Source organism: Sceloporus occidentalis, unplaced genomic scaffold (assembly GCF_023333645.1).
Source record: "Sceloporus occidentalis isolate IW3139 unplaced genomic scaffold, rSceOcc1.0.p SCAF_15, whole genome shotgun sequence".
In the NCBI taxonomy this organism is placed as follows: Eukaryota; Metazoa; Chordata; class Lepidosauria; order Squamata; family Phrynosomatidae; genus Sceloporus; species Sceloporus occidentalis.
In genome coordinates this window covers 7,974,943-8,002,095 of record NW_028316995.1, presented here as the reverse complement: position 1 = coordinate 8,002,095, position 27,153 = coordinate 7,974,943, and the positions used below count along the sequence as shown (strand labels likewise).

General features: G+C 38.5%; 1 protein-coding gene across 1 annotated transcript in view; it reads left to right on the top strand.

The window, feature by feature from the left end:
* The first annotated feature begins 7,650 nt into the window (after positions 1 to 7,650).
* LOC149303210 (serine/threonine-protein kinase PAK 5-like) overlaps positions 7,651 to 27,153 on the top strand; it is a 31,577-nt gene continuing 12,074 nt past the window's right edge. The window contains exons 1-2 of the mRNA XM_089481467.1: positions 7,651 to 7,854; positions 24,976 to 25,761. Coding sequence (XP_089337593.1) covers positions 7,651 to 7,854; positions 24,976 to 25,761 — 990 coding nt within the window. The remainder of the gene's footprint in view (positions 7,855 to 24,975; positions 25,762 to 27,153) is intronic.

Genomic DNA, 27,153 nt, shown 5'->3' with positions numbered 1-27,153 from the left:
GTTGCTAAACACATATTGGGGTGTTTTTTGATAGTGACATATACCAGAACCTGTTTATTCATACCTAAAGTAAAATGTGTGTGAAAAAACAAATGCAAAAAAATTACTACCATAAAGTTTGACAAAGGCTGATGGTAGAATAAGTGCTTGGAAAGGGTTAAAATACCAGCATTTGGAATACCCTGGGCTGTCTAGTTTTCAAAAATATATGATTTGATGGGGTAAATTGCATTGGCCGGCTTCAAAGATACCCGAAATGGCACATGGGGGGAAGAATTACCAGATTTGGAAAAAATGGCTTTGAAATAGCAAAACGCTACCTGTACTTATTGCTCCATAACGTGCAGAAAAAAAACAAAAAAACATAAAAACATTGGGTATTTCTAAACTCAGGACAAATATTAGAATCTATTTAGCAGGTTTTTTTATTACCTTTTATAGATGAGTAAAAGATTTTTCAACTAAAAGTTAGAAACAGTCATTTTTTTCTAAATTTTTCACCATATTTTATACTTTTTTTAATAGTAAATCATATGATACAATCAAAACAATGTCATCTAAAGAAAGCCCTTCTTGTCCTGAAAAAAACAATATCTAATGTGTGTGGGTTCAGTAAACGGGAAAGAAGAAAATTACAGCTAAACACGAGCAGCGCAGAAATGTTAAAACGGCCATTGTCACGAAGGGTACAAAAAGTAAAATCAGCCTTTGTCACGAAGGGGTTAAAGGTAAACTAGCAAGTTTATATAAATTAGTGTAGGCTTATACTTAACTAAAATAGCTGTTTTTACATGTATTACATGTTTATTATAAAAATCTCAGCAGGCAGTGATGTGTAGACCCTAAAATATACTTCCTCTTTCACTTAATGTCAAAGCATCATTAGATGGGGTAACGTTAATGCTCAACATATATATTGTCAGAATACCAAAGTCTAATAACGTCCAAAAACTCTCAACAAAATGAAGAAATAATATTTAAGGGAACATGTCATTTTTTTATATCTCGGTTTCTAGATAGGATAGATGTTGGAATTTTGGAAGCACTGTTATGACATCATCAATGTCAGGTGGAGAAGGGCAGGGTTTAGTTAAAGTGGGTGTGGTTATGAGGAAGTGGGTGGGGCTTAGCAGTGAGATGGTGCTTTAAGGTGATGGTGTTATTACTAGTTGAGGCATTCCTAGGTCTGGGGATGTAGTTTTATGGTGGGATTTATTGGTATAGCAGCAAGCTTGCTAAATATAAATTTTTTGCAAAATCACAGTTAAAAGGCTCCAGCCTACAACATTAATGATTCATTTTGTTGGCCATCTGGGGACGCATTCTAGATGCTCCCAATTGCTCTAAGTAAAGCAGTATTTTATATTCAGATCTTTTCACAAAACAGAGTGTTCTGTATCACAGCATCAAAACAGGTGATTTGATGCCTTCTACTAAGGACTAATGTCCACCGATCCATAAACAATTCTATAAAAAAAAACATCTCGACCTTAGAAAGTATCATACATTTTTCTCCTAGAATATCCCTGTTTTAAAACGGTCTTACCTTCTCCTTAAATGTTCCTGTGCGTATGTATAGGTTTATTTAGCACCAACAGATGTACTAAAAGGGACACTCTGGCTGTCATGTACTTTAATGCATGTGATGGCTGCATGGTCGCTTCATACTTTTGTGGTGTCCCACTTGCAAATTCTGCAAAATTCCCCATATGCATTTGCCCTGTCAGCTATCTGCTGAGCATAAGATGTGTTCAGTTGAATAAATCTCCGTGTGCATGATATACTTTCCTTCAGTCAGCTTGGTAACATTACTGTGGTGGGTTCAGACCTCCGTGCACATGCGCAAAAAGCACTCCCATTGGTTCTGTTCAGTTCCCTTGCCAAGCATTGACTGCATCCCGCAGAATGACACAGAGGCTGGGATTCATCATTTTAACCATCACTTCTCTCAGGATAAGCGGAGATAAGTGATGGATCAGGTGTGTTGCCATATGGGGACTTCTATCCCATTTTGTATTAATGGTTACAATTTAATGAAAGCCATACCAACCTCTTATGTCTAACCTTTTCATCACAATGGGTTACATGGTCAGATTTGGTGGTTTTGTGACAGCTTTTTGTAATTTTATTCAATAAGCCTTTTATGTTCTTTTCAGTTGCAGCTTTTTATTGTTTCCATTTAAGGGATCCCCACATTTTCTTTATAGATGGACCAAGGATGGGCTTTTTTTTTTTTTTAACTGATCCACATTGACACAAGACTTTTGGCACAAGTAGGAAAGTTTGTTCAAAGAGATGTCAGAAACCTATTGCTTCTAATTAGAGTGTTAATAAAGGGAGCATCACGGTGACCTTTGAACAATTTGACATCATTGTATTATATGACTTTAGAAGACTAATAATAAGGCATCACACGCTTGTTTTATGGAAGGGATGATGTAGTCTGAGCAAATATGTGCTTGTCTAATGGCTATGACCAGCAATCCCGTAAAAGATGAGTTCATTTGATTCTAGATCTAATCCTCTATAGCTAAAGAGGGGATAAAGGACTGCTTGCCTTATTAATCCACCGTGACACGTTGATTGGTGGCCTGACTTTTCTGTGACATTTTTCTAAGTCTGAGCTGCTGTCACATCTGCCAAATATTTCTTATCCACTAAACTGCCAGCTTCCTACTTTTTTTACACTTATGTTTCCTGAATGCACTGTAGATCTCTAGTAAGCTATTAAAGCAGATCTATATGCTACTTGAATTTGAACTCTTTTTTTTTTTCCTTATAACTCGTACCATTCATGTGTCTAACGTTCACTTCGATTAAAATAACTGAATTAATTAGAAATCGATGTAGAAAATGTTAAGAAATACATAAGGAATCGGAGAGAAAGGTTGTATCTGTGTTTATGAGGCAGGCCCAGTTAGAATGTGAAGGGTGTGTAGTAGGAGGGAGCTAACTAAACGTGGGTGGGGAGTAAGTGATAGCTATGGGAACATGGGTGGAGAGGAGGTGAGAGCTAGTGCAACGTGGGTGGGGAGGAGGGGAGAGGTAGTGCAACGTGGGTGGGGAGGAGGAGGTGAGAGGTAGCGCAACATGGGTGGGGAGGAGGTGAGAGGTAGCGCAACATGGGTGGGGAGGAGGTGAGAGGTAGCGCAACGTGGGTGGGGAGGAGGTGAGAGGTAGCGCAACGTGGGTGGGAAGGAGGTGAGAGCTACCGTAACTTGGCTAGGGAGGAGGTGAAAGCCAGGGCAACGTGGGTGGGGAGGAGGTGAGAGCTAGCACAACATGGGTGGGGAGGAGGAGGTGAGTGGGGAGGAGGTGACAGCTAGCACAGCGTGGGAGGGGAGTAGGTGAGAGCTAGTGGAACATGGTCATCGAGTAAGTGAGAGTTAGAGGAACATGGGTGGGAAGTGAATGGTAACTAAACTCCTTCACCCTGAGGTTTTAACCAGGAGTCATGGGGCTGCAGCGCTTTACCTGGAGACTCAGGGTGAAAGCCAGCAGGTTCCCGGGAATAGATATGTCGATCCTGGGGTCTGTTTTTTTTACCTCTGCCCAGAGCCAGCTCATGTGGGGTTGCAGCTTGCACTAAGAAAATTATTTGGACTAGTTAGTTCAGACCCTAAGTGAAATATCTCATGAAGTAGACTTGCTTGTTACCAGTATGGTTATGACATAACTGTGCAGCATCGTATTGCCATTAGTGCAGAGAAAAGCAGTTATGCATTTATAAATAGGTTCAGTGCATCAGAGCGTATAACAACTATTTATAGTTTGGCTAAAATGGAACAGAAATGGAAAGTAGAACACATTCAGAAACACCCAGAAGATGCCTTAGTACACAAATAGGAAAGCTGTTTCAGGAAATTGTTACTTTTATGATATTATTATGATATTAAATATTATTGGTATTTATGGTCAAAAGCTTTTTTTTTATTCCGTAAAGCAAAATGTGCTCTGAGGTCAACATACTTTGTAGCAGAACTGTTGAGTCTCTGTGCAGTAGGAGTGTGGGCTGCTCCACAGGCTTACACAGGCAGTGGGAGTCAGGGGCCACGTCAGGTGGGGCCCTGGGGCAACAGTGATACAAGGGCCCTCATCTATACACACACACACACACACACATTTCTGTATACACGCACAAGCACACGTTTCTAGTGACACACGCAGTGCATTAGCAAGCCATTGACTGCTAACAAGAAACAGTTAAGACAAATATTTAGCTTTGCTTTGGTCCATTTTACATTTTCAGACAACAAATTTTGTTTTCTGCCCTTTCGATTTTGACAAAAATCAGAAAGCTTTTAACATTCGGAAAGTAATTGTCACTCATTTACACTCATGCTCTTTCTCTCGTTCATGTTCTCTCACACTCTCATTCATCTCTCTCTGTATGTCTCCCTACCTTCTCTGCTGACCGTTTCCCCTGTCTCCTTGCTGTGCAGCTCTACTTCTTTTCTTCTTCTCTATCTTCTTGTTCTTCTGTCTTCTTTCTTTTTTTTCTTCATCTGCTTCCGAAGAATCAATTATTTAATGCCACCACTGACAATTCTCTGTATGCTTTAAGTGGGCCTTTTTTGGGGGAAGTTTATTATCACCATGGACTATGCCAATTTACTGTGAGACTAGAGATGGTAAGTCCTGGAAGAAACTTCTAGAGAAATAGAAAAAAAAATGCAGTGGAAAATGTTCTTTCACAGTGATAAATAATATTTTTATGACATGGTATTCATACTATATAACATAAGGACCTTCATGAAAGACTTATGAGGCTTGATGTAAAGTCTCAAAGCATTGCAAGTTCTCTCACCTGAAGACAAGCAAATCCTGGAGTACAATTCAAATACTAGCAATGAGTAAATAAGAGCAATATGAATTTCTGTCTCTAGCGGCGCTGCAGGGAAACGTTTCAGTTTAGTTTGGTTGTGGCCGGAGTCCATCTTGTTGGTATACAGTAGTTGATGGTTTCTGTCCTCTCGGTTAGGCCTCAGTTGACAGGCATACCTGGGAACTCTCCGGGTTTGACCTAGAAATTGCCGAGTGAGCACTGCTTTTCCGGTTCTCCGGGTCAAGACCCGAATCCCCCGACACGCCCAGCTCCGCGCCCATTTTCCCTTTAAATGGGGGTGTTTCCCGCCGACGTCAGTGGGCAGTCCTAGCTGGAGCCCAAAAGTTGCCAGGTATGGTAAGAGGTTAAATGTGTCTGAAAAATGAAGTTATATTTAGAAGCTTTATCTAAATGATAACTTTTAATGTTCTCCCCCGTCACAGTGTAATGTGTACCTATAGTCTGGCCAGTAAATTCATTTTTTTCCTCCTCTCGGTAATATTGTGAGACCAATATGTTGTTCTTGTGTGTAGCTGAAATATTCTTCACGCATACAGACCTTTTTCTGTTTGTAACGAAAAATAAAGTTGTAAAAAGCAAATTTAGTTTATTATTTACTTCAAACATTATGCTTTTATATACACTGCATTCGTGTTCCCATGGTAACACAATGATTTTCAATTTGTAAAGCTATTCCGATCTGCATTTTGTTTCTTTAATTTTTCTGAAAATTTCCAAAAAAAGAAAAAATGGGGAAACATTGTTTTTTTCCATAGCTTCAAAAAAGAGGAATCTGTATTTATTGGAAAAAGACCTAGAGTGCTGGTAACCATCCATAGACTGTGTATATTACTTTACCTTGTTACCTAGCACCAGGCTACTACAGAATTGGTTTGGAGTGCAATAGCATATTATTGTTTTTTTTTTAATATATATATATATATATATATATATATATATATAAACGTGTGAATTCAGATCCCTGCATGCTCAGAAAATGCTGCAATAGATTTAAATGGGAACACTTTCCTGCCACTGCCATACGATTTGATGGACAACAGAGGAGAAGGGCAGCTGCTGCTCCTACCTCTGTTAAGGGGTTTTTTTTTGTCTTTTTGTTTATTTTTTTAAATAATGCATATTGAGGTATTCACGGGGTACTTTAATCTGCTTTCTTCTTTAGTGGGCTTTAATATTACTTTTTGATATTCTATTGGCTATAGCTCCTTAGCTATAATAATAAGTGTTTTAAACTCCGAGACAATGTAAGATTATAGGTAACATACAAATGTGTTTCATTGCATTCAAGCCGTAATTGAGTCCATTGACAAACCATTTGTCATCGGTCACTTAACTGTGTATAGTTAATGAGTTTTTCCTTGCGTACATCTTAAAGCTTTTGGATATTAAATATACATAAGGGCATGTAATATTGGCCTTGTGAATTCTTTATTTTAAGAAACTCAGTAACTACAGCAGATAGCCCCTTATCTATTTTTAATGATTCTTAATTTCAAGTGTTTGTAGGGTGGAAGTGGTAGGTATAGAGTAAATGTATAATTTACGTTGTCCAGTTCTGGAGACCATGCCTGTCTTAATAAATAATTAAGAACGATTTCAAAGGAAGGCCACTAAAATGGTACATGGTCTTACTAACACAACACACCGGGAAATCATTTAATATGTACACTGTAAAATATTTTATATGAATAAATAAAGCACAAGATGCAAGTACCGTGTTTGCTCGATTATAAGACACCCCCCCCCCCAAAATGTTAATATTAAATTAGGAAAAAAAGACAATGTTTTACTAGTAAATATGAATTCACATGTAAACTATTTTTCATATTTAATAAAAACTATGATTGAGAAAAATGCATTTTTTGTTTTCATTGCATTTTATTTGCCAACCTGCCCCCATTTATGCACATCTGCCCCCCAGATATGCCTTATACACCCAATTATGCCACTCTGCCTCCCTGAAATGCCTTATACCCACTTTATACCACTCTGCCTCCCTGATATTCCTTTTAACCCCCTATATGCCACTCTGCCTCCCTGATATTTATTTTAACCCCCGATATGCCACTCTGCCTCCCTAATATTCCTTTTAACCCCCTATATGCCACTCTGCCTCCCTGATATTTCTTTTAACCCCCGATATGCCCCTCTGCCTCCCTGATATTCCTTGTTGAAAAATATAAGTATTATATCTGACCAGACTATTTTGTATACATTTGTTGCAGTTAGAAGACTAACTAATATACTTTTTGTATATTTTACTGATGGGCCGCTTTGTAATTGCATGTAACATGGCATAAATCATTACCTATGTGACATCTAAATATTTAGAAGCTGGAATGAGGTTAATTGGACTGCACTCAGTCTCCCAGTTTTGTTTTTGGAAGGATGATGGATGGTGTTGCTCATCAGGAGCCCCCACTTGGATTAATTTAATGTTTTAAAATATTTGCGTAAATCCAAAAAAGGCAAAACATCAGGTATCAGCATGCAATACCAATGCAAGATATAACTCATTTTCCACACCTATGCAATATGGTATATTATGTTCCTGCTCATCAGTGTTAATGATTTATTAGAATATTTCCACAGGTTTCTTTTATTATTATTATTATCATTATTATTATTATTATGTTTTTTTCCTGTTGTATTTTTTATATTAACCGTCAGTGCTGGCCTGCTCGTCATTGTCTTTTTCACATGGATGGTTTACCTATTAGGAAAGAAAAAAACTTCTTTTGGTTTGTTAAAATGTTTTTTTTATTATTTTTATTTCTATTTTAGGTCTCACTGGGTTGCCCAAAATGTTTGGGAAGAAAAAGAAAAAAATTGAGATTTCGGGGCCTTCAAACTTTGAACACAGGGTTCACACTGGATTTGACCATAAGGAACAGAAGTTCATTGGCCTACCCCAACAATGGCAAAGTTTGCTGGCAGACACGGCCAATAGGCCTAAGCCTATGGTGGACCCATCTTGCATCACACCGATACAGCTTGCTCCCATGAAGGTACAGTATTGCATTGCTAAATTACTCCTACTGTAAAGTATATCATTTTGTATATGTACAGCTGCAGCTGTGCGTTTTTGTCAGGTGTTGCCCTAGACCTTTACCAGGGCTGCTCCCTCATGGACCTGCTTGGATGCCCTGTCCATACTGGACGTCGGGATATGACTTCATATCCCATGTTCTGCCTTGAAAACATGTATGGCTATGGGTACAATGTGCTATGGAGGCTGTGCCTCGGCACGCTCCTGTATAGTGTACATGGGCTTGTTAAGGAGATCCGAGATCTCCATGGAATGGGTCCGTTGGCTTCATCACCCAACAAGAATACAACACTGTCCCGTAGCCAGTGGTAGTAGGGACTGCTGAGCTGTAGCTTAACAATCGGTTGTAAATGAATGTAAATATATTGCTTATCAATAAATGCCTCCTATCATCTGGATACATTGACAGTAGAACAAAATATGAAAGTTGGGCTACGTTTTTTTATGTTAAAACACAAGTTTTAGCTATAAACAAGGCATGAGAATGTTTGCAGCGTTTCTTTCCCTATAGAAGTCCTACTTGCTTAGGGGAACATTACAACCTATCAGTATTTTTTTTTTTAATAATTCTTCTCTATAGTTACAACACTTTGAGTCAGACTGTATAATGACACACAGCACACTGAAAATATATTAAAACGTTTGTAATGGTGTGTTTGATCATTGTGATGAGGTCATCAATTTACTCGGAAATAGAATTGCTAGACATTGCAGACCCTGATATGGAGCCTGAATGTTCTCTATATAAATGTAACCCTATTATTGGGACAGGTCAAAGCCTTGTTACTATACTATTGGTTGGACTTTGGTTGGCTCCTCACATTGCGTAATACAGACAAAACTGTTTTTCCATTTTGGATCTAGAAATGATTAAGTAAAATAAAATAAATCAAAATAAGTAAAAACAATAACATTTTATACGCACATTTTGCCACAGTGCATGCTGATGTATATGTAAATTATGTTTTCACCTTCAGAGCCACATTAAACTGGAACCAGAAGCAACAAACAAGGTAGGCAACCTATCCTTGTGCAAAAAATATATAACAAAAGTATAATATTTAATCTTAGTTACTGGCAAAACACCTATATGTCTCTCATGGTAATGGAACATGGAATAATAATCTTGGTAAAATTATAGTTTGTGCCTCAGGTTTTAAAGCCGGGAAGATGGGTTCTCCTGGCTGGGTGCCGCTATAAACTTTGGCCATAATGAAAATACGTGTTTTGAAATGTTCTTCGTTGTTGTGGTTTCTCCTTAAGATTATAATAAGTTTGGTCCCTCATTTCACATATGCATGTTGATGACATTAGTGCACCAAAATGGCCTTATATTTCAAAAAATTAAGGCCTCAGAGACAATAAAGGGACTGCATCTATTTAAATACCATTTTAACCATTTTAACAATGCTGATTCCATGCTGATTAACTATCTTGTCTACAGATTCTCGGATTAACTGCTATGCAATGATTACTCAGATATCGCTTTTACTTAAGTAGACTCAGGTTTGGTGGAGGGAGGTATTAATAGCACAAGTTTCAAAAAATAATGGACAAGTGGCTAGCTTTGATAAGGACTGTAATAAACTGGTGCCTTTAGCTTACGTGGAGCACTACTACAGCTGGCCAGTAGGTGGCGGTGCTGGTTAATGGTTATTTAACATGCTGAGTGGCAGATAGCGTAGTAATGTTCCGCATTGTTAGAAACTATGACATCACTGCATGATTTTGATTAGAGAGGGTTTTGACAGGTGAAGTTTCTAATTTACTAGTTAATACTTTTTATTCTGTCACTCTTTTTTTAATTCGCTTTAAAGGTACTAAAATACTTTAAAAAAAAAAAAAAAAGGTAATATTCAGGAACGTGACTGCAGCGTATTATCCATCTGCTAAACCTGTTTCTTTTTCTTTTTGAGGATGGTAGAACATGCATCGAGTTATGTTGGTAATTAGCTGCTAAGTATACAAAAGGGTATGAAAAGTACTGCACATTTTGAAAATAAAAGTTATTTGCTAAAACGTTTAGTGGAATGTGTTGAAAAATTAAAGCGCAACTAAACTTTTCTTTCTTTGGTTCTTATGAAAATGATTATGCAAATCCTGCTTTTATGTACCGTAAGGCTGCATCCTGCACAGAGAATGGGCAAAACCTTAATTTTTTCCCCACCTTGCACCAGTGACAAATTTTACTCATAACCCTACCGTATGTGCTGGAATATCCCTTGCTTTTTTATTAATAATACTTTTTGGATGTTTCTCATATGTAAAAGGTCTTTCTAATCATAGGTAAAATTCATTGACGACTTTAGTTGGTGGTTATTTTGAGTAACTTCCTCAAAGTCCATAAGTATCTTGTCTAGTGTGATACGTGAACTAGTTATACAGATGTAAATTAATTTGCTTATAAATCATGTCTTTCCAACTCCATGCATTTGAACCTTGCTTATGTAGACAGCTCAGTGATGTGGGATGGTGGGAGGAGAAAATACTTTCCAGATGGGTTGACAATATGATCCATAGCTGTCTCCAGAACAAAATCTGAGGAGGAGGATTCATCGATTTATATTTTGTGTATTAAAAAATACGTTTGTCAACTATAATTTTTGTTCAACATAAAGCTGTCCTATCCTTCTATATTAATAAAAGATTAAGGAACATACTGTAAATGCATTAACAAGCATCTCTAGCCAGGGGTTCAACTTGACTCCAGTCTGCTGATCAGTGTTGAGATGTCTTCCTGTCATGTCCAGTGATGTGTTTATGGAGGTCATTGTCCTTGGCTTGACTCAGGGCCACCAGGACCTACCATCCCTGTGGTGTGCTTCTGTGCTAGTTAAAGCACTGTTATATAATGTCAAATACCAACATATACTGTATTTCCCCAAGTATAAGATGATTTGGGGCCGAAAAAAAATAAATATATATTACATAAAGTTTTTGTACTGGCTGCCTGGGCATGATATGAGTGTGATTGATGTTAGCTGCTAGCAATTGTTAGCAATCGCACTCCTATCATGCTCAGGCAGCCAGTACATGCACATTACTTTCAGCCTCCCTGTGCCCCCTCCCTGTGCTCCCTACACATGGATCCATGCTAACACACACACACATTCATTCATTTACTCCCCCACCTTACCTGAACTGCAGATCTTCTGGTGCCGCTCGCAGACTTCTGTGGTGGCCGCTGTTTCCCTCTGCGTTGCTCGAACAGGAACAGGAACTGAGCGGAGTCATGTGATGCGATGTTCATTCACGTGACTCTACTGGGTTCCTGTGTCGCTGTGACGGATCAAGAGACGCTGCTGAGCAACACAGGTATGCAGCAGGTCCCATTTCCGGGGGAAAAAAAAAATCTACCACGACTGTATAAGACGCACCCAGTTTTTAGACCCCAAATTTTTCTAATAAAGGTGTGTCTTATACATGGGGAAATACGGTACTTTTCGCCTTGAAGTGCCTGCAAACTTGGCTTAGTAGGCCAGATAAGCAGTCTCTTTCTCAATTAAGGGAAGGTAGTATACATCATGTGTGTTTACTACCAAGAGTTTCTTCTTATGTATGCCTACCCTGCAATAAATTTGAACTACACAGTTTGCTTGTGCAATCTACATGTGTACACCCACATATATTGTATAAGTTTAATGGGGAGCCTTAAATTATATTATTTATTTTCGATTGTCTCGAGCACTTACATGTAGTCTCCCATAAACCTGAGAGATCTCTAGAAGTAATTTAATATGCATTCCTCGCCTGGAAAAAATAAACGCACTTATTTTAGAAGAAGCTGCAGCTCACCACCCTCTAAGTTTTTTCCACTTCTGGTTGCTTTTTTTTGTCTCAATCAGGCCCCCTGGAAATCTTACTTGAACTAGCAGCGAGAATAATGCGCATGCATACATGTAAGCAGGAAATCCTGCCATCCAAGGTGCTGCTGGTCTTTGTATGGGGTATATAATGCCAATGCATAAGGAGGATTCTGATGTATCCTGCGTGTATTTACCAGATGTAAAATATTATATCATATACATTAAAGTGCATATGATGGCTGGAGTGTCCCTTTAATAATAAATATTGAAGGAAAAACCCGGTGGGAATTACCGATGTGTGTATCTGTATGTATGTATTAATATTTGAATGTTAAAACTTTCTTTCAAAAGCTGTTGGCAAGCTTTTTAATCTTATTTCAGTATTGTGATTCATGTAGATTCTGTTACAACATGCCTGTCCTAGAGACTTAAGTCAAAATTGACCAATGAAAAATCTGTAAACATAGTTTTGGTATCTGCATAGGGGAGCATAAGGAGAGCTGAGATTTAAGGTTAGGATACTTTTATTTATAAAAAAGAATACATTGAGATTTCTCTCTCTTTTAAGTATTTATATGTGTAATTGACCTTACCTTCTGTACTGGTTTAAAAAAAAATCAGGCTAAAGTATATAGAAGAGGTGTAGTTTTGGATAGTAGTGAAAATTACAACTTGAACCACAGAATGGAATCACTTTTTGAAGCTACTGGGATATGTTTTTCCTTGTAGACATGATGTAACTGGACTTTTTTTTTTTTTTTTACCCCTTTGGGTCCATTGATGTACCAGGTATGTCGTAAAAACCATGTCTATTTGACCAGTCATGTACCTGTTACATCATGGATAAAATCAGCACTGCAGCCCCAATTGGAACATTGGAATCAGACTGGTTTCTCGTCTTTCAGAAGAAGCCAACATCACTGCTTTTACTCCTGATCACGCATTGAGAATGAAGGACTGCAAAGCCCTGCATCCCCATCAAAAGTCCAAAATATAAAAAATTAGTAAAAGGAGCCCCGTGAGAGTTGTATAATCAGGGGTAACGTCTAGTTACATAGACACATGTAATTTGATGGCAGTTAAGGACCATTTGGCCCATCCGTCCCATTTATCTACCAGCCTTTTAATAAAACTTCCTTACATTGCACCGAAACCTCTGACTCACTAGCTTTAGACTATGACCTCTTGCTAACCTTTCGCCTCCTTTGAGTATGCAACTGTTTATATCACATCTCCCTTCTCTCTTCTTTCCAAGCTATACATATTGAGCCCCCTTAGTCTTTCCTGATAATTTTTTATCCTAGTTACAAGAAAGATCCCTTTGGTCTTCAAAAGAGCACAATGTGATCTCTAGTCATATTGCACTACTCACGTTTAAGAGTCTTGGCACCCCAGAGCATAAAAAAATCAATGCACGTAGGGTACTTGAGGCTTGTCGGCAAACATAAATTGAGTTTGTTTTTAGCAGGGACACTGGTCCTGTATACATTTTTATAAAATGTATTATTATGTTTTTGTTTTAATGTGGTATATGTCCTCTGGGTCTGTAGTTTAAGATATTACATTACATGACAAAAAAAATTAACAATAATGTTTAAATTGACAATATACACAATCAACTTGAACACACAGACTTTACTAGTACTGAGGAATGGGAATATTTCTAGTTTGGAGAAATGGGTTGTGCTTTTGTGAGCTTACAGTCTGTTTGACTGTTCCTTAGGGGTTAAGGCCATTTATACAGTTTCTTACCTGAAAATAATGATTTTGATAACAAAATTCTCATCAGAATGCAAACCACTTTTTCATAGTTTGCGCGTAGGTCTGCGTCTGAAACATCAAAAATAAAGTACAGGCGCCACCTAGTGTTAGTTTGAGGTAAGTGTGGTGGTGTTCCTTGATAAAAATTTTTGTTACGCTGTACACTAGTAACCAAATAATAAGTATTTTTGATTATCAACTTTCATGCATGTTTTATGCAACTTGCTTGCTTGGGAAATGCTGCGAAAGGCCGGCACATGTGGGGAAGGCACACCCAATGATTTCAATGGGAGCACTTTCCTGCCACTGATTGGCTGCTTCAAGCACCCAATCAGTGGCAACAGTCGCCAGACCATTGAGGATGATGCTGACTGCACCTGCAGGGCAGCAAGTTTCTACCTTGGGGAGTGTGTTTCTAAGGAATGCATATTAAAGTACTTACAGAGTCCCATAGTGCTTTTTCTTGGCACCATAAATAATAAAATATACATTTATGTATTTCTGGGTTTGTGTAAATATTTATATATACACACACTACCTGTATTACATAATTACATAACACTACTGGCTGTTGTAAGATTAATTTACTAACAAATCTGTGATCACACGGGGGATTTTCTTCCTCTTTTTAGCATGTCATGCCGGATTTATTCTGTAGTGTTATATCTACTTTTTAATGAGAATATGTTCTTCCCGGTGGTGGCTGCAAAAGGCGATTTTTGTTCCTGTTTTAGAGTCATAAGTCTATTATTCATAGTAGTAGTATATTATTTTATATTCACCTTGCATATGTAATAAAAAACCAAATCAAAGGCTATGAAGAAGGTGAAACTGAAGAAAGTGTTGCAAGACCAGACCTTGAGAAAATAATCTCTCCCTCTGTTATACATATAGGTACATGTACTTGTTTCTGTGCAGTGGATTCTAGGACTACTTTACTGGAATACATGGAGCAGCCTCCTAGCAGAGGTGGTAGATGTTAATACAGTAAGGAAATACCGTATTGGCTCGGATATAGGCCGCACCCGCATATAGGCCGCACCCTTTTTAATGAAAAAGGTTTCTGCCCCCCCCGAGATATGCTGCCACTCTGTCCCGAAGATGTACCCCCCCGAGATATGCGTCCACTCTATCCCCCCCAAGATATGCTGCCACTCTACTCCCCCCCGAGATATGCTGCCACTCTACCCCCCCCCAGATATGCTGGCACTCTGTCCCCAAGATGTCCCCCCCCACCAGACTTACCGATGCAGACTCCACGGGGTCTTGCGGGGCCGGCGGGGGACATCTCCACATAACACTTCAACTTCCGGTGCCGGCACTTCCGTCGTGGGAATTTCCGGCAAGGGAGATTGTTAAAGCACATCGAGCAGACGTGCCGGCAGCGGAGGTCGTTCACGCTCATCGCCGCTGCCGGTGAACGTCTGCGCAGTGGGAAGTGCTGGCAGGGGAGGCTGTCTGAGCGCATCAGAGAGTAGGATGCAGGTCCTCTGCACCGCTGCGGGGATCTGTATCCTAACCCCGCTGCCTGCCCGGCGCCCGGAACTGCATGTCCCGGCCGTCGGGCGCTAGACCACGAATATAAAGACTTAAAGTGGGGGGGGAAAGTGCGGCCTATATTCGAGCCAATACGGTATAAGTATGTATAGGATACCATAAGGCTACCCAGAATATAATACTATAATATATCTATAATAATATAAAAGGACCAAGCAAAGTTGGACGTCTTAGAGCAGGTGGAAAAATCGGCAGACATGTATGAGATATAAAAACCAATAATTGGCATTACTGTAAGTACTACCTTTACAGATTTTTGATATTATATACTCTGCATGCATTCAGAAAGTTAAGGATAGGAGGCAACATCATGGAAAGTTATGTATTCCATATTTATGTCACAGAACATTCCAATCAAAAAATGTAATCTGTTAGATTGGGGTTCAACACAATGTAAAATATATTACTAGTTTATCAGTCTAGATAAGCATTTTTCATCTGGAAAATTAAGTGACTGAATCATTACTGCTTTTATCAGTATCCTTCCACGAACACAAATCGGGGATTAAAAATCCAGATTACAGAGGTATTAAAGACTGGAGCAAAAACTGCATGTAAAGATTCCATCTGTACCCAAGGGAGAGCCAAAATCTGTATGCGGTACCCAGATAAAATACATTATTAATGCAGATATCTGAGTGATGACACATACTGGGGGATTAGTCAGTGTGTGGGTTGGGATGAATAATTTTCTGCATTCTCTGGAAAACATGATTTAAATTTGTCTTACTGAAAAAGGGATGCAAGAACAATGAATGATAATCTTTAATGTGTATTCTGTTAAGGCATAGAATGTACTTAATTGGTTAAAAAATGGTTAAAATCAGTCTCTTATTACTAAAGCTAATCAATGTTTTAATGAAGACTTTACACATGTGGTCAGCGCTTGTGCACCTTGTGCAGTGAGAGGCATTCAGCTGGGGTGAAGAAAGGGGCAAATATGTGTGAGGGGATCCCGAGAATTCCCCCATATCCAAAATGGACTAATTGAAAATTTGGGGTATCTGAAAAGCTGACAATCATGGGGACTGTAGTTGAGGAGCAGTTGGAGGGTTACATTTTGGATTGTATTGGGGCAGAAAAGGACTACCTCCAAACCCCAGTGTTTGTGTGGTTTTATTAGACTGTGCCCCCTTTATGGTTGATAGGGTTCTTGGCATTTTGGGTTCATCATGTTTTCATTTGCATATCCTTTAATTTACTGAATATATTTCTATTTCACAGCCAAGGGTTTGGGTTGGAAGAGTCTCTCCATATGGAAAAAAAAAAGATAAAGTAAGTTGTTTTTTTCATTTGGATATCCCCGCTACTATTTTAAACGGATCTATGAAGATTTGATTCTCCTGTTGGCCTTTTGGCCAAGGAGAGAAGGCTGGGGTAGCAAATCCCTTTACGTAGCGTGGCTCCAGAAGATTAAAACTGGGCATCGGGGGGGGGCCCGCTGTGGCATCATTATGGCACAGTATCAATGTCATATTTTCACTGTTTGCTAGAGAAACATTGCACCTCAAGCTTCAAAGACATAAAAAAGGGTAAAAGATTTTAAATACATCATGTTGCAACAAATGGAGGGGTATAGGGGTGGCCTGGGCGATACCAGTATGTAGAATAAAAGAAATCTTTTTTTATTTTTTTTTTATTCTTTTTTTTTTTTTTAAAGAGGAACGTTTTGTTTCTACGTACGTCTGTTGCAGTTCTGCTTTTGACCAGATGGTGGTGTATCAGAACCTTTCAATTAGATCCTCTTTATTGCAGTGAGCTAGAGTATAACGCAGTGTATATAACATAGCAGTGTGATCTGGTGTGTACATGCTGTAAAACAGCTAAAAAATGGTCTTCTTGTAAAACATACCGTATTTGATTATAAGACGACCCCCCAAAATCTGAATATTAATTTATGAAAAAAAGGAAAAAGCCTGAATATAAGACGACCCTATAGGAAAAAAGTTTTGGCAATAAATGTTAATTCATGTAAACTATGTGAACATTTTTTTTTAATAAAAGCTATGATTGAGAAAAATATTTTGATTTTATTTCCTTTTTATTTATTTTTTTTCAACCTGCATTTATGCACATCTGCCCCCAGGCTTGCCACTCTGCCCCAGAAATGCCTTATTCCCCCTATATTCCACTGTGCCCCATGATATGCCTTTTAACCCTCTATATGCCACTGTGCCCCATGATATGCCTTTTGACCCCCTATGTGCCACCAGAATTGCCTTATACCCCTATATGCCACTCTGGCATTTAGGAGGTTAAAAGGCATATTATGGGGCAGAGTGGCATATAGGGGGGTATAAGGCATTTCTGGAGGCAGAGTGGCATTAAGGGGGTTAAAAGGCATTTCATAGAGCACTCTGCCTCCAGAAATGCCTTATGCCTCCCATTTAAACACCCTCCCTCCTCCAAACTTACCGGTGCTTCTGAGTCCCCGGTGCGTAGTCCGGGCAGCGTGTAGAGCTCTACGCGATTCGCGTAGACAACTTCCGCTGCAGCCGGGAGGAGATGCGGTTAGCAGCGAGGGTTGTCTGCGTCCATCGCGCAGACCTTCCCCAGCAATCACAGTCCTATCATGCCCAGGTTCCTGCATTTACTGGTTGCCTGGGCATGATAGGAATGTGATTGCTGTTAGCAATTATATATATATTAATATTGTTATTGTATATTATTGTCCAATTTTGGTGTGATAACACCACACTTTTATTAAAAGTAAGTAACACACCAAAATTGGACAAAAATACAATAACAATATCAATTTATATATGATTAACAGCAATCACACTCCCATCATGCCCAGGCACCCAGTACATGTTGGAATTTGTGTGCTGTTTAATTGGGGGGGGGGGGGGTCATTTTCTGTTTCAGTTTTGATCCAGAATTTTCATTTTGGTGCATCCCTAGAATAAATAGAACTATTCAATTTTTCTACTAGTACTTGAATGTTTAATGTATGTGTTCAATAAAGACATGAAAGATGATCATTGTTGGTTATTAGGTTAAGCACGTTGTGTTCTCTATACTTGTGACTTGTAGACCAGATCACATTTTATGAATGATTAGTGCAGAAAAACATGTGATTCCAGAGGGTTAATTTACTTTTTCAGGTCACTATATTTGCAACTTCTGACTGATAGATCAAAGGCTGCATGCAATAGCTGATTACAGCTTAAAAAGACCTGTAAATGTGATCTGTCACTCTCCCAAATCCTAAATGGTTGGTATATTTTACTGCTCTACAGAGCAAGCTGATTAGGCTTGGCTTTAGAAGGAGGACTGAGAAGCAGAGTGAGTTCCATATAGCAAGCATACACATTATTGATACACGTTTCTCCCCATAAACCTCTGAACTTTACCGTTGCGACAAATACATTTTACTGATGATATATTCTGCATGGATAACAGCTGCACTTTCATAAAGGTCAATTACTGAACTCAGCTCCCGACATACTCGAGAGTAAATCCCATCAGGTCCAGGTGCTTGATTAACCTTCAGTGTGTTAATAAATTGCTCTTGAATTCTCTCCTGGGTCAGCCATATAAAAGTCTCATAATTGTGTGATATCTGCCATTGCCACATCACTGGAACATGTGTAGAAAAAAATGTATTAAGCGTTTTTGCCTTGTCATCTGTACCCTCCTCCATTTTCAGGCATGCAACATTTTCTCCTTCCTTTCTCGTACCTTTTGCGATAATTTTCTCATTTTGCACTTTTTTATGTTTTGCGTGTTGCTTTTATCTCTCTGAAAGGGAGCAACTGAGCTTTGTGACTTCAAATCCTTCAAGAACAGCTTTTTTGTTTCCCACTACATGTTACCTCTTTATTAAACCATGTTATTTTCAATGACTGTTTCAGAAAAGTATATATTTACTAATAGATTAAAGCTAGTCCATTTATCTTCTGTGCTTAATTAACACAGTTTAGCAAATTAAAATTAGCCTTTCTAGAAATTAGGTTATTCAATTTAACCCCAAGATTTTCTTATTAAAATGTATTTTGAAACAGACCATATTGTGATATATATATTTTCAAACTGTTAACTTGGATATTAGTCCAATACATCCAATAATGCATCATTCCTGGTGGGTTTAAATAGTAGAAATGTCCTTTCTCCAATCCATTTAAATCCCCACGTCTATACCTTTGCCTAGTTGCACAGCCTTTTCTATTTGCATCAGCAGCTGCAATTCTTCAAGCCATCCAAAGTTGGGTGGTTAATGTCAAATGCCCTCTAATACCTTCTGAATTCCAACACCGCTGACATTTCCCACCAAGGGTTTCACTAAGACCCCTCAAAAACAGAATATCTTAATTGAGGCATTAAGGCTGGTTTCACATATAGGCAGTTCTCGCGACTCTTTTATTTGTCCCGTCCGCCCCAAACAATACATGTGCATGTGCAAGAGGACACTACTGTGCAAGAGAACACTATTGTGCATGTGCAAGGGGACACTACTGTGCATGTGCAAGAGGGTACTTAAATATGCTTCCAGCTTTCAGTACAATCAGATATAAGAAACAAGAGTAAATCAGGTACTCAAAAGGCTAACATTTAAGATAAAACCCAGTTATCATATCCATTATGATGGCTTTGGTGTACTTTTACTGATGGGGACATTGGGTACAAGATAGAATCTGAAACAATAACCATAGTCCTTGGAAATTAATTACAAAATGACATCCATTAACATTCTATCTGAAATCCACCGCTAAAAGCACACATTAGCACTATTATCGATTGTTATATGTCAGAAAAAGTGAAAAATGAGTTAACACTATGTAAAAAGAAAACCCAGTATACACAGATAACAAAAATGAAAAAAAAACATGGTCAGCTGGGATATAGAAAGCCAAGATCCATGCCACAGATGGGAAATTAATATCTCTATGAACACAGAAGTGACCAAAGCATAGCAACAGGACTATACCCGACAAGTATGAGTTCATCGGCGGAAGAATGCTCTACTGCACGTGATAGAATATATTCTGCCACTGAAAAAAAATCCCATGCAGTGTTTTTATTAAAATCGTGTAAAAATCTTCCAACCGAGTGAAATGTCCTAGGAGCCTTGTAGGACAGATTACTTCATTATCTCATCACGGAATAAGACATACAAGTATGATTACAATTAAATGTATCCAGTGTTGTTATGTTAACAGACATGAAACAAAAAAAGAATATAATATATAATAATTACGGTATATACCACACATTTTAGCCATTTAATCCTGCTAACAGAGGAACTTCTGGCAAGATTTTTATTTTCTTCTTGACATTGAAGGTAGTACTTATCTTAAAGGAATCCCTTCGCTTTAATGTGATCCGTTAAGAAGGTATTCTCTATCAATGGAAAAACCTATATTTTGTATAATTTTACTTGTTTTGTCCTGTCTACCCTTGTACAGCGTGACAGAATATGATGGTGCTATATAAAACAATAAATAATAATTATTAAGGTTTTTTTAATTACCATCATCCAAATATATAATTTACCAGAACAAATAATTTTAAACCCCATATGCATAAATAGTAGCCATTTTAGTTTAATCTGTTCTTAAATCCTTATTAGACTATGTAGTAAAGACATTTGTAGTAGACTATGTAGTAGACTCTGCATAGTTGACTGTATTGAAAGTGTCAATTACTCTATTTAAAAGATATATAGTGTTTTGGTCTGTAAGCGCTATGAAGGTGACAGCCCCCGCACAGACCTGATTTTGAATACCTCTATTTTGGAACCATTGATAGCCCTGCAATTGCCAAAAACGGATTAACATTCGTATTTTCCAAAATCAAGATGGATGAATACATTCAAGCTTCTGTCCAAAACATTTTACATTTGCTGTTTTAAAAGCCTGCTGTCCATGAAAATTCTATAGCAAAGTGCTGAACCCCAATAACATCAATAAATTTGAGATTTATTCACTAAAGGCATAGTTGGCAGAAGACTTGGAGTTTCGATTGGCCCACTCCACTATGCGTTACGTTGGGCCAAGGCTAGCAGGTTTCTACAGTGCGAAGGACGGAACTGGTCCTGCATAATGCATCATTCAGCGGGCGAGTAGATTAAAGCAATCTAGTTGATTTAACTGCATTATACAGAGCCAGCCAAACTCTTGCTGCAGCAAAAGCTCACTAGGGTTGGTCCTTCATAACATATAGTGCCATGAAGAAGTGGAAAGCACAGCTTCTTTTACTGGTGATGTTTCTAAAAATGCAATAAAGTCCTGCAGTCAAAAGTGTGCTGTGTGGATATACCTGGGAACTTCTGAGCTCTGGCTACCCATGTGGGACACAGTCAGGACTGCCCACTGATGTCAGGGGCCGGTCCCGCTGACATCATGGACATTTAAAGGGAAAATGGGCGGGGAGTGGGGCATGGGAAGGATTTTGGTGTTGAACCGGGGCGGTGCTTCTTCCGGAGTCCTCGGGTCAAACCCGGAGAGTTCCCAGGTATGTGAATGGTGCGTTTTTTTTTACAAAGGCAGCAGAAGCCATCAATTGTAATCTTTTCATTTTTTAACTATCTGTACCTACAAAAAAAAAAACAAAAAAAACCCTGTGGATTTTGAAAAATGTTCCTTAATACTGCATACAAGTGAAAGAATGCAACCGATACAATGACAAAAGAGAACAGATGACTTTTATAACCCCAAAAGTGTATATAGTTGTGATTTGTTTTGAAGCATTACATGTAAGGTCTTCTGAGGGCAAACTGTTAATTTCCTACTTCATTATTGTCAAAGTGAATTCAATGTTTGTGAGACAAGCTGTTTTTCATCCTCTCTTTGGAACTGGAGTAGACAGATGTTTTCATAGTCAGATCCATTAGAGCTTATCACTAGAGAACAGACCAGGAGAGGAACACCATGAAATATAGCTACTGTCACCGCTGCCCCCAAACAAACGTAGAGCAAGTGCTCGGGAAGCAGTGCACGCAGAGTAGCTCACCCTAATTTAAATAGATTACATTCTGTTCTTTTTGTGATGTATAGATGTTTTCTCACTTGTTAACCTTTGCGTTCAGTGCTTTTGAACAAATACTTTGCAGTGGCTACATGCACCCAGGTGTATAATGGGACATTGTGCTCTTCAATGTAAATGTGAGAGTAGGGGGTTTCCAGGATGGCTTATTGATTATCAAATATATACCTGGAATGTTTTCCTTTGGTTTTTTTTTGGTTTTGTTTTTTTTCTTCTCTCTGTTTAGTAAGGTGTGAAAAATGCTGTAAAGTGTTAGAATGTAAACTAGAATGTCTACTGAAATAGACATTTTAATAGTATAAGATTTAACAATATGCAAAGTGTGTGAACTGCAGAAAAATTTAAATCAAATCATTATTTGTGTGATCTCACTTTGCTTTAAAAACAGGATCAATTCTTTTGGATACACTTTCACAACTCAGCAGGTAGATTGTTCCAAACATCTTGGAGAATTAACCGCAGTTGTTCTGTGGATTAAGCCTCAGTTACTTATCTCTCTTTATGTAATCCCAGACAGACTTGCTGTTAAAATCAGGGCTCTGTGGGGTCATCCCATCGCTTCCAGGAATCCTTGTTCTTCTTTACTCTGAAGATAGTTCTTAATGACTTTGGTTGTATGTTTGGGGTCGTTCTCCTACTGCAGAATAAATTTGGAGATGAGATGCCTCCTTGATGGTATTACATGAGGTATAAGTATCTGACTGTACTTCTCAGCATTAAGGAGACTATTCATTCTGACCAAATCCCCAGTTGGGTCGCCTGGCCATGTTTCCACGTCAGAGGTACGGCTTTTTGGCCACAAGTCTTACATGACGATAACTTCTGATCAGACTTTTCCAGACAATAGATGGCTGTACCAGGGTTCCAGTGTTTGTCCGTTTCCTTGTACTTCTTAAAAGGAGTTTGGACAGACCATCTGGAAACCAATGTCTGCTTGGGGGAGACCTCGCTAATGCCGTATAACTGCCTTGTGTCTTGTTGCTGTGCTCATTCTTGCTGTCGTGCTTGACTTTTGTCTGTCTTTAGCAACCTCACATTGTTACTGAGTTTGGCTGTTCCTCTTCCAGTTTTGGTCCATCTACACAACTGTTTCTGATTCTGTTAATGATTGAGTTTCAACCTGCATATTGATGATCAGTAGCATCTGTTTGGTATAATTGTTTAGACATACACCTAACCATATGGATCCAAAACTAAGTGTACCTAGGACAATCAGTGCAATTTTGAAGGCAAAGGGTAGTCACACCAAATATTTATTTGATTTATATTTTTCTTCTGCTTTTTGTTAAATAATAAAAAATAAACTGCTAAAACTGTATTTTTGAAAGCATTCTCAAGGTTATAGATTCATACCTGAGTGTGTCTTCAAACCAGTGTCCATATATAAGAAAGTAAAAGAGCACACCAAGGATTTCTGCTGGAAACAGTAGACGATGTATTCACACATTGTAGGTATCATAATAGGAACTCTCTGGGGCTTTTATCAAGAGATTATCTATCATTAGCAAGTAGGCCATTTGGAGCTGGTAGTAATGACAGCTTCCACTATTATAAATAATGTATTATGTAAGTGTGAGATATCATTATCTTATGTAAAAATTGTTACCTTGTGGTGTTTTTATATATATATCTGTAAGTTGGGGGGGGTATAACACAGGAGGATCCAGGTCCCCTGCATCGCTGCGAGGGATCTGGTTCTTAGTCTCATAGTCAGACCTATTTGAGGTCTGATATAAGACGACCCCGATTATAAGACGAGGGGGGGTTTTCAGAGCATTTGCTCTGGAAAAAACCTTGTCTTATAATCGAGCAAATACAGTAATTACCATGAACTGAGAAGTAGTGCAGCCCCTCTGCCACATAACAGGGAGCCTCAGGCTTTCTGCAACTCTACTTAAAAAAAGAGATCCCTTGCAGAGCTTCTTTAAAACGTGGAGCCCAGTAGTAAGGAACGCAGTGCGATAAATACATCACTGCATACTCTAAAGGTTTTAGAAGCTGTATATTTGTCACATTTATGTGTTAAGGTGTTTTATCTTACTCCAGTGTATTTGACAGACATCTTGGCTCTTTATCATTCTTCCTGGTGAGAAATAATATAATGTCCTTTTACCCCCCCGAGAGACACATGGAAGTCCTAAAGCGGTAAGGACTTCTTTACATAAGCAGGACCTCAGTAGAATTGGATCAGCTCAGTGTGGTGCTTGAGCAGGGGAAAAAATCTAAAATATCACATAACTGGTGGGAATGAATGATTATTGGAACAGAAATCAAACTTTTCTTCAATACTAGACTTTGTCACTATATGCAGCACCGTGTTTAATGCACTAATGCTTATACTTTAAGGCTTTTGAAAAAAGTGACTAATATACAATTTTGCCCTGATTATTTTAACCAGCTGCTTAGAATCGTGTATCTGTGGGGAGCAATTTGGTTGTCATAGATATTATTTTATTTTTCTTCAAGTCATATTATTATGTTGCACAGATATTTCGTATCTGGTGCTGCCTTACCCATTAAACCGCACTAGGCATATATTTTTCTTCTTAGTCGACCTTTTTTTTTTTTTTTTTTTTTTTTTTTTTAACATTCTACAGGATTAAAAAAAGGATTACAGGATCAGAAATTTGACAGGGTCAGGTGTCAAGTACACATTTCCGCACTACCAAAAAATCACACAAAAAAAGATTTAGACTTCAAAATGTTGGTAATTTGAACATTATTCAAAAGCTGATTACTCAAGTTAGCTAGGTTATTCACTAAAGAGGGAGTTGCAGTGTCAATGTGATTTGTTCAGGCAATTCATTGAATAAACTATACATTTTTGGTTTTCAGTGGTTTTGATATTTATGTGCAGACTTGTTTTCAAATGCACTAAGCTGTGGCATTTAGTGATTTTTATCACAATTTGATGTTACTTATGAAGTGTTGTTCAGTCTTAACTAACAATGTGTTCCTTAATTCCATTGTAGAGGATTGTCCGAGGCAGTAAACCACCACTGGATGCTTCCATCAATGGCTTGCTTGAAGATTTTGACAATATTTCAGTAACACGCTCCAATTCCCTTCGAAAAGAAAGCCCACCGACTCCTCATCAGGGACATTCTAACCATTTAAAAGGCTACCCCGAAGAAAATGGCTTTTTTACCTTCTCCCATGTAGGCTGGGAAATTCCAAGGAGTAACGTTTCCGAAAGATACAAAGAAAGAAGCCTTAGTGCAGAGGAAGCAGAAACCTATTACAGAACAAACAAGCCAGCAAGACCCAATGGACATCCCATAAAAATGAGGTCATATGAAGCATACTTTCCTGAAACAAGGTCTGTGAAATCAGATATGTCCAGCTATCCATCTGAGTATCACCCACAACTGGAAATGAAAAGTAAATCTGTTGACCAATGTGGACTTCCCTGGGACTATCACAGGCTCACTGGGACATCTCTTCAGGACTACAGGGACTACTTTCCACCTTCAATTACAGGGACAGTAATGTTGAGTGAGGGCTCAAAAGAAAGACTTGAGTATACTGAATGGAGTGATGGAATACCCACGGATGAGTATGATAAGAGGCCAAAGTCATCATATGTTACCCAGACAAGTCCTCAACCAGCCATAAGACAAAGGTCGAGGTCTGGATCTGGTCTTCAGGAACCTCTCATGCCATATGGGGCAAGTGTTCTGAAAACAAACCAGCAGGGGCATCCATTCAGTTCATACACATACCCCCGCTTGTCAGAAACTGCTGCGTGCATTCCAAAGGTAATATTAACCCTGTGAATACATTCATCTGCATTAAGCTTTTCTTCTTCAAAGTGTTATTGAAAAAATGGTATTGAAATTTGGAGGAAAAAAATATGAAAAAAATGAAATCTAACTATTGAAGACACATCAAAATTGCTCCTCCCTTATGATTTATTAGGGGTTATGTATAGATGAAAAGTTTGGGGTCAACTTATTATAATGGGAGTCCAAGGATATCGGTCCAATTTCCACGAGTCCTTTACTTATGACTAGGCACTAAGGAATTTTACCTGTTTTTACGCTGCACGTTTATTTACTCCATGTGGCTTTAAAATAAAGCACTCCCGGAAATTGGACAGATATCTTTTAACTCCCATGATGTTATTTTCCTTTTGTCCCTGTTGCATTAATCTTTATTTATCTTTTGTTTCACTTAGAAAAACACAAGTATAGTCGATTAAAATAACATCAAATGGATCAGAAATACAGTGTAGATATTGTTATTGTTGTAAACGACTATTATAGTTGGAACTCTTTTTTATTGAATATCTTCATAGACGTACGGAGACCCTTTATCACTCCCATCACTCCTGTGTTTTAATGGCACATTGTGTTCACTAATCCAAGTTTAAGTTTCAAGGGCTAATTAATCGTCATAAAACAATTTTGCAATCATGATAGAAATGTCCTTGTTTTCCATGAAAACACCAAAGTGACCCCAAACTTTCGAACAATAGTATATATATTCTCCATATCCTGCAATGATGTTTACAGATTTGAAAAAAACTATGTGTTCTAGAAATCCACTTTATTTATATGCTATATACCATGGGGGCCGCCATCTTGTCTTCTTGTTCTCTGGGTTTGTGTGATTAGGCCTCTCCATTGATTCCCTTCTCCTTTGTTGGGAGTTGACCAGTTCTTGTTGCCCTTGTAAGGGGAGAAGGGGTGAAAGAAGAGTATTTCAGAATATCTAGACATTTGTCATACCTTTCACCATAGATCTCAGCATCCCTTAGTGACGATGTTCCTTACTTTTGCTTTTTCTACAATACACAACTTCCATATAGGATGTTGGATGCCATTCGCAACATCTCTTTTTACGCAATTTTTTTAATTCTTCTTCTCCTTGCAGAGTTCAGAACAGTTAGTACCACCCATTGGTAAACATCTCCTTTTAGATATGTGTGCAGATCTGTCTACCGAGCCATCATTTTTATTACCGTATTTGCTCGATTATAAGACGAGGTTTTTTTCAGAGCAAATGCTCTGAAAAATACCCCTCGTCTTCTAATCGGGGTCGTCTTCTAATCAGACCTCAAATAGAGTCTGATTAGGAGACTAAGATCCAGATCCCCCGCACCGCTGCAGGGGACCTGGATCCTCCTGTCTCACCCCCCCCCCATCATA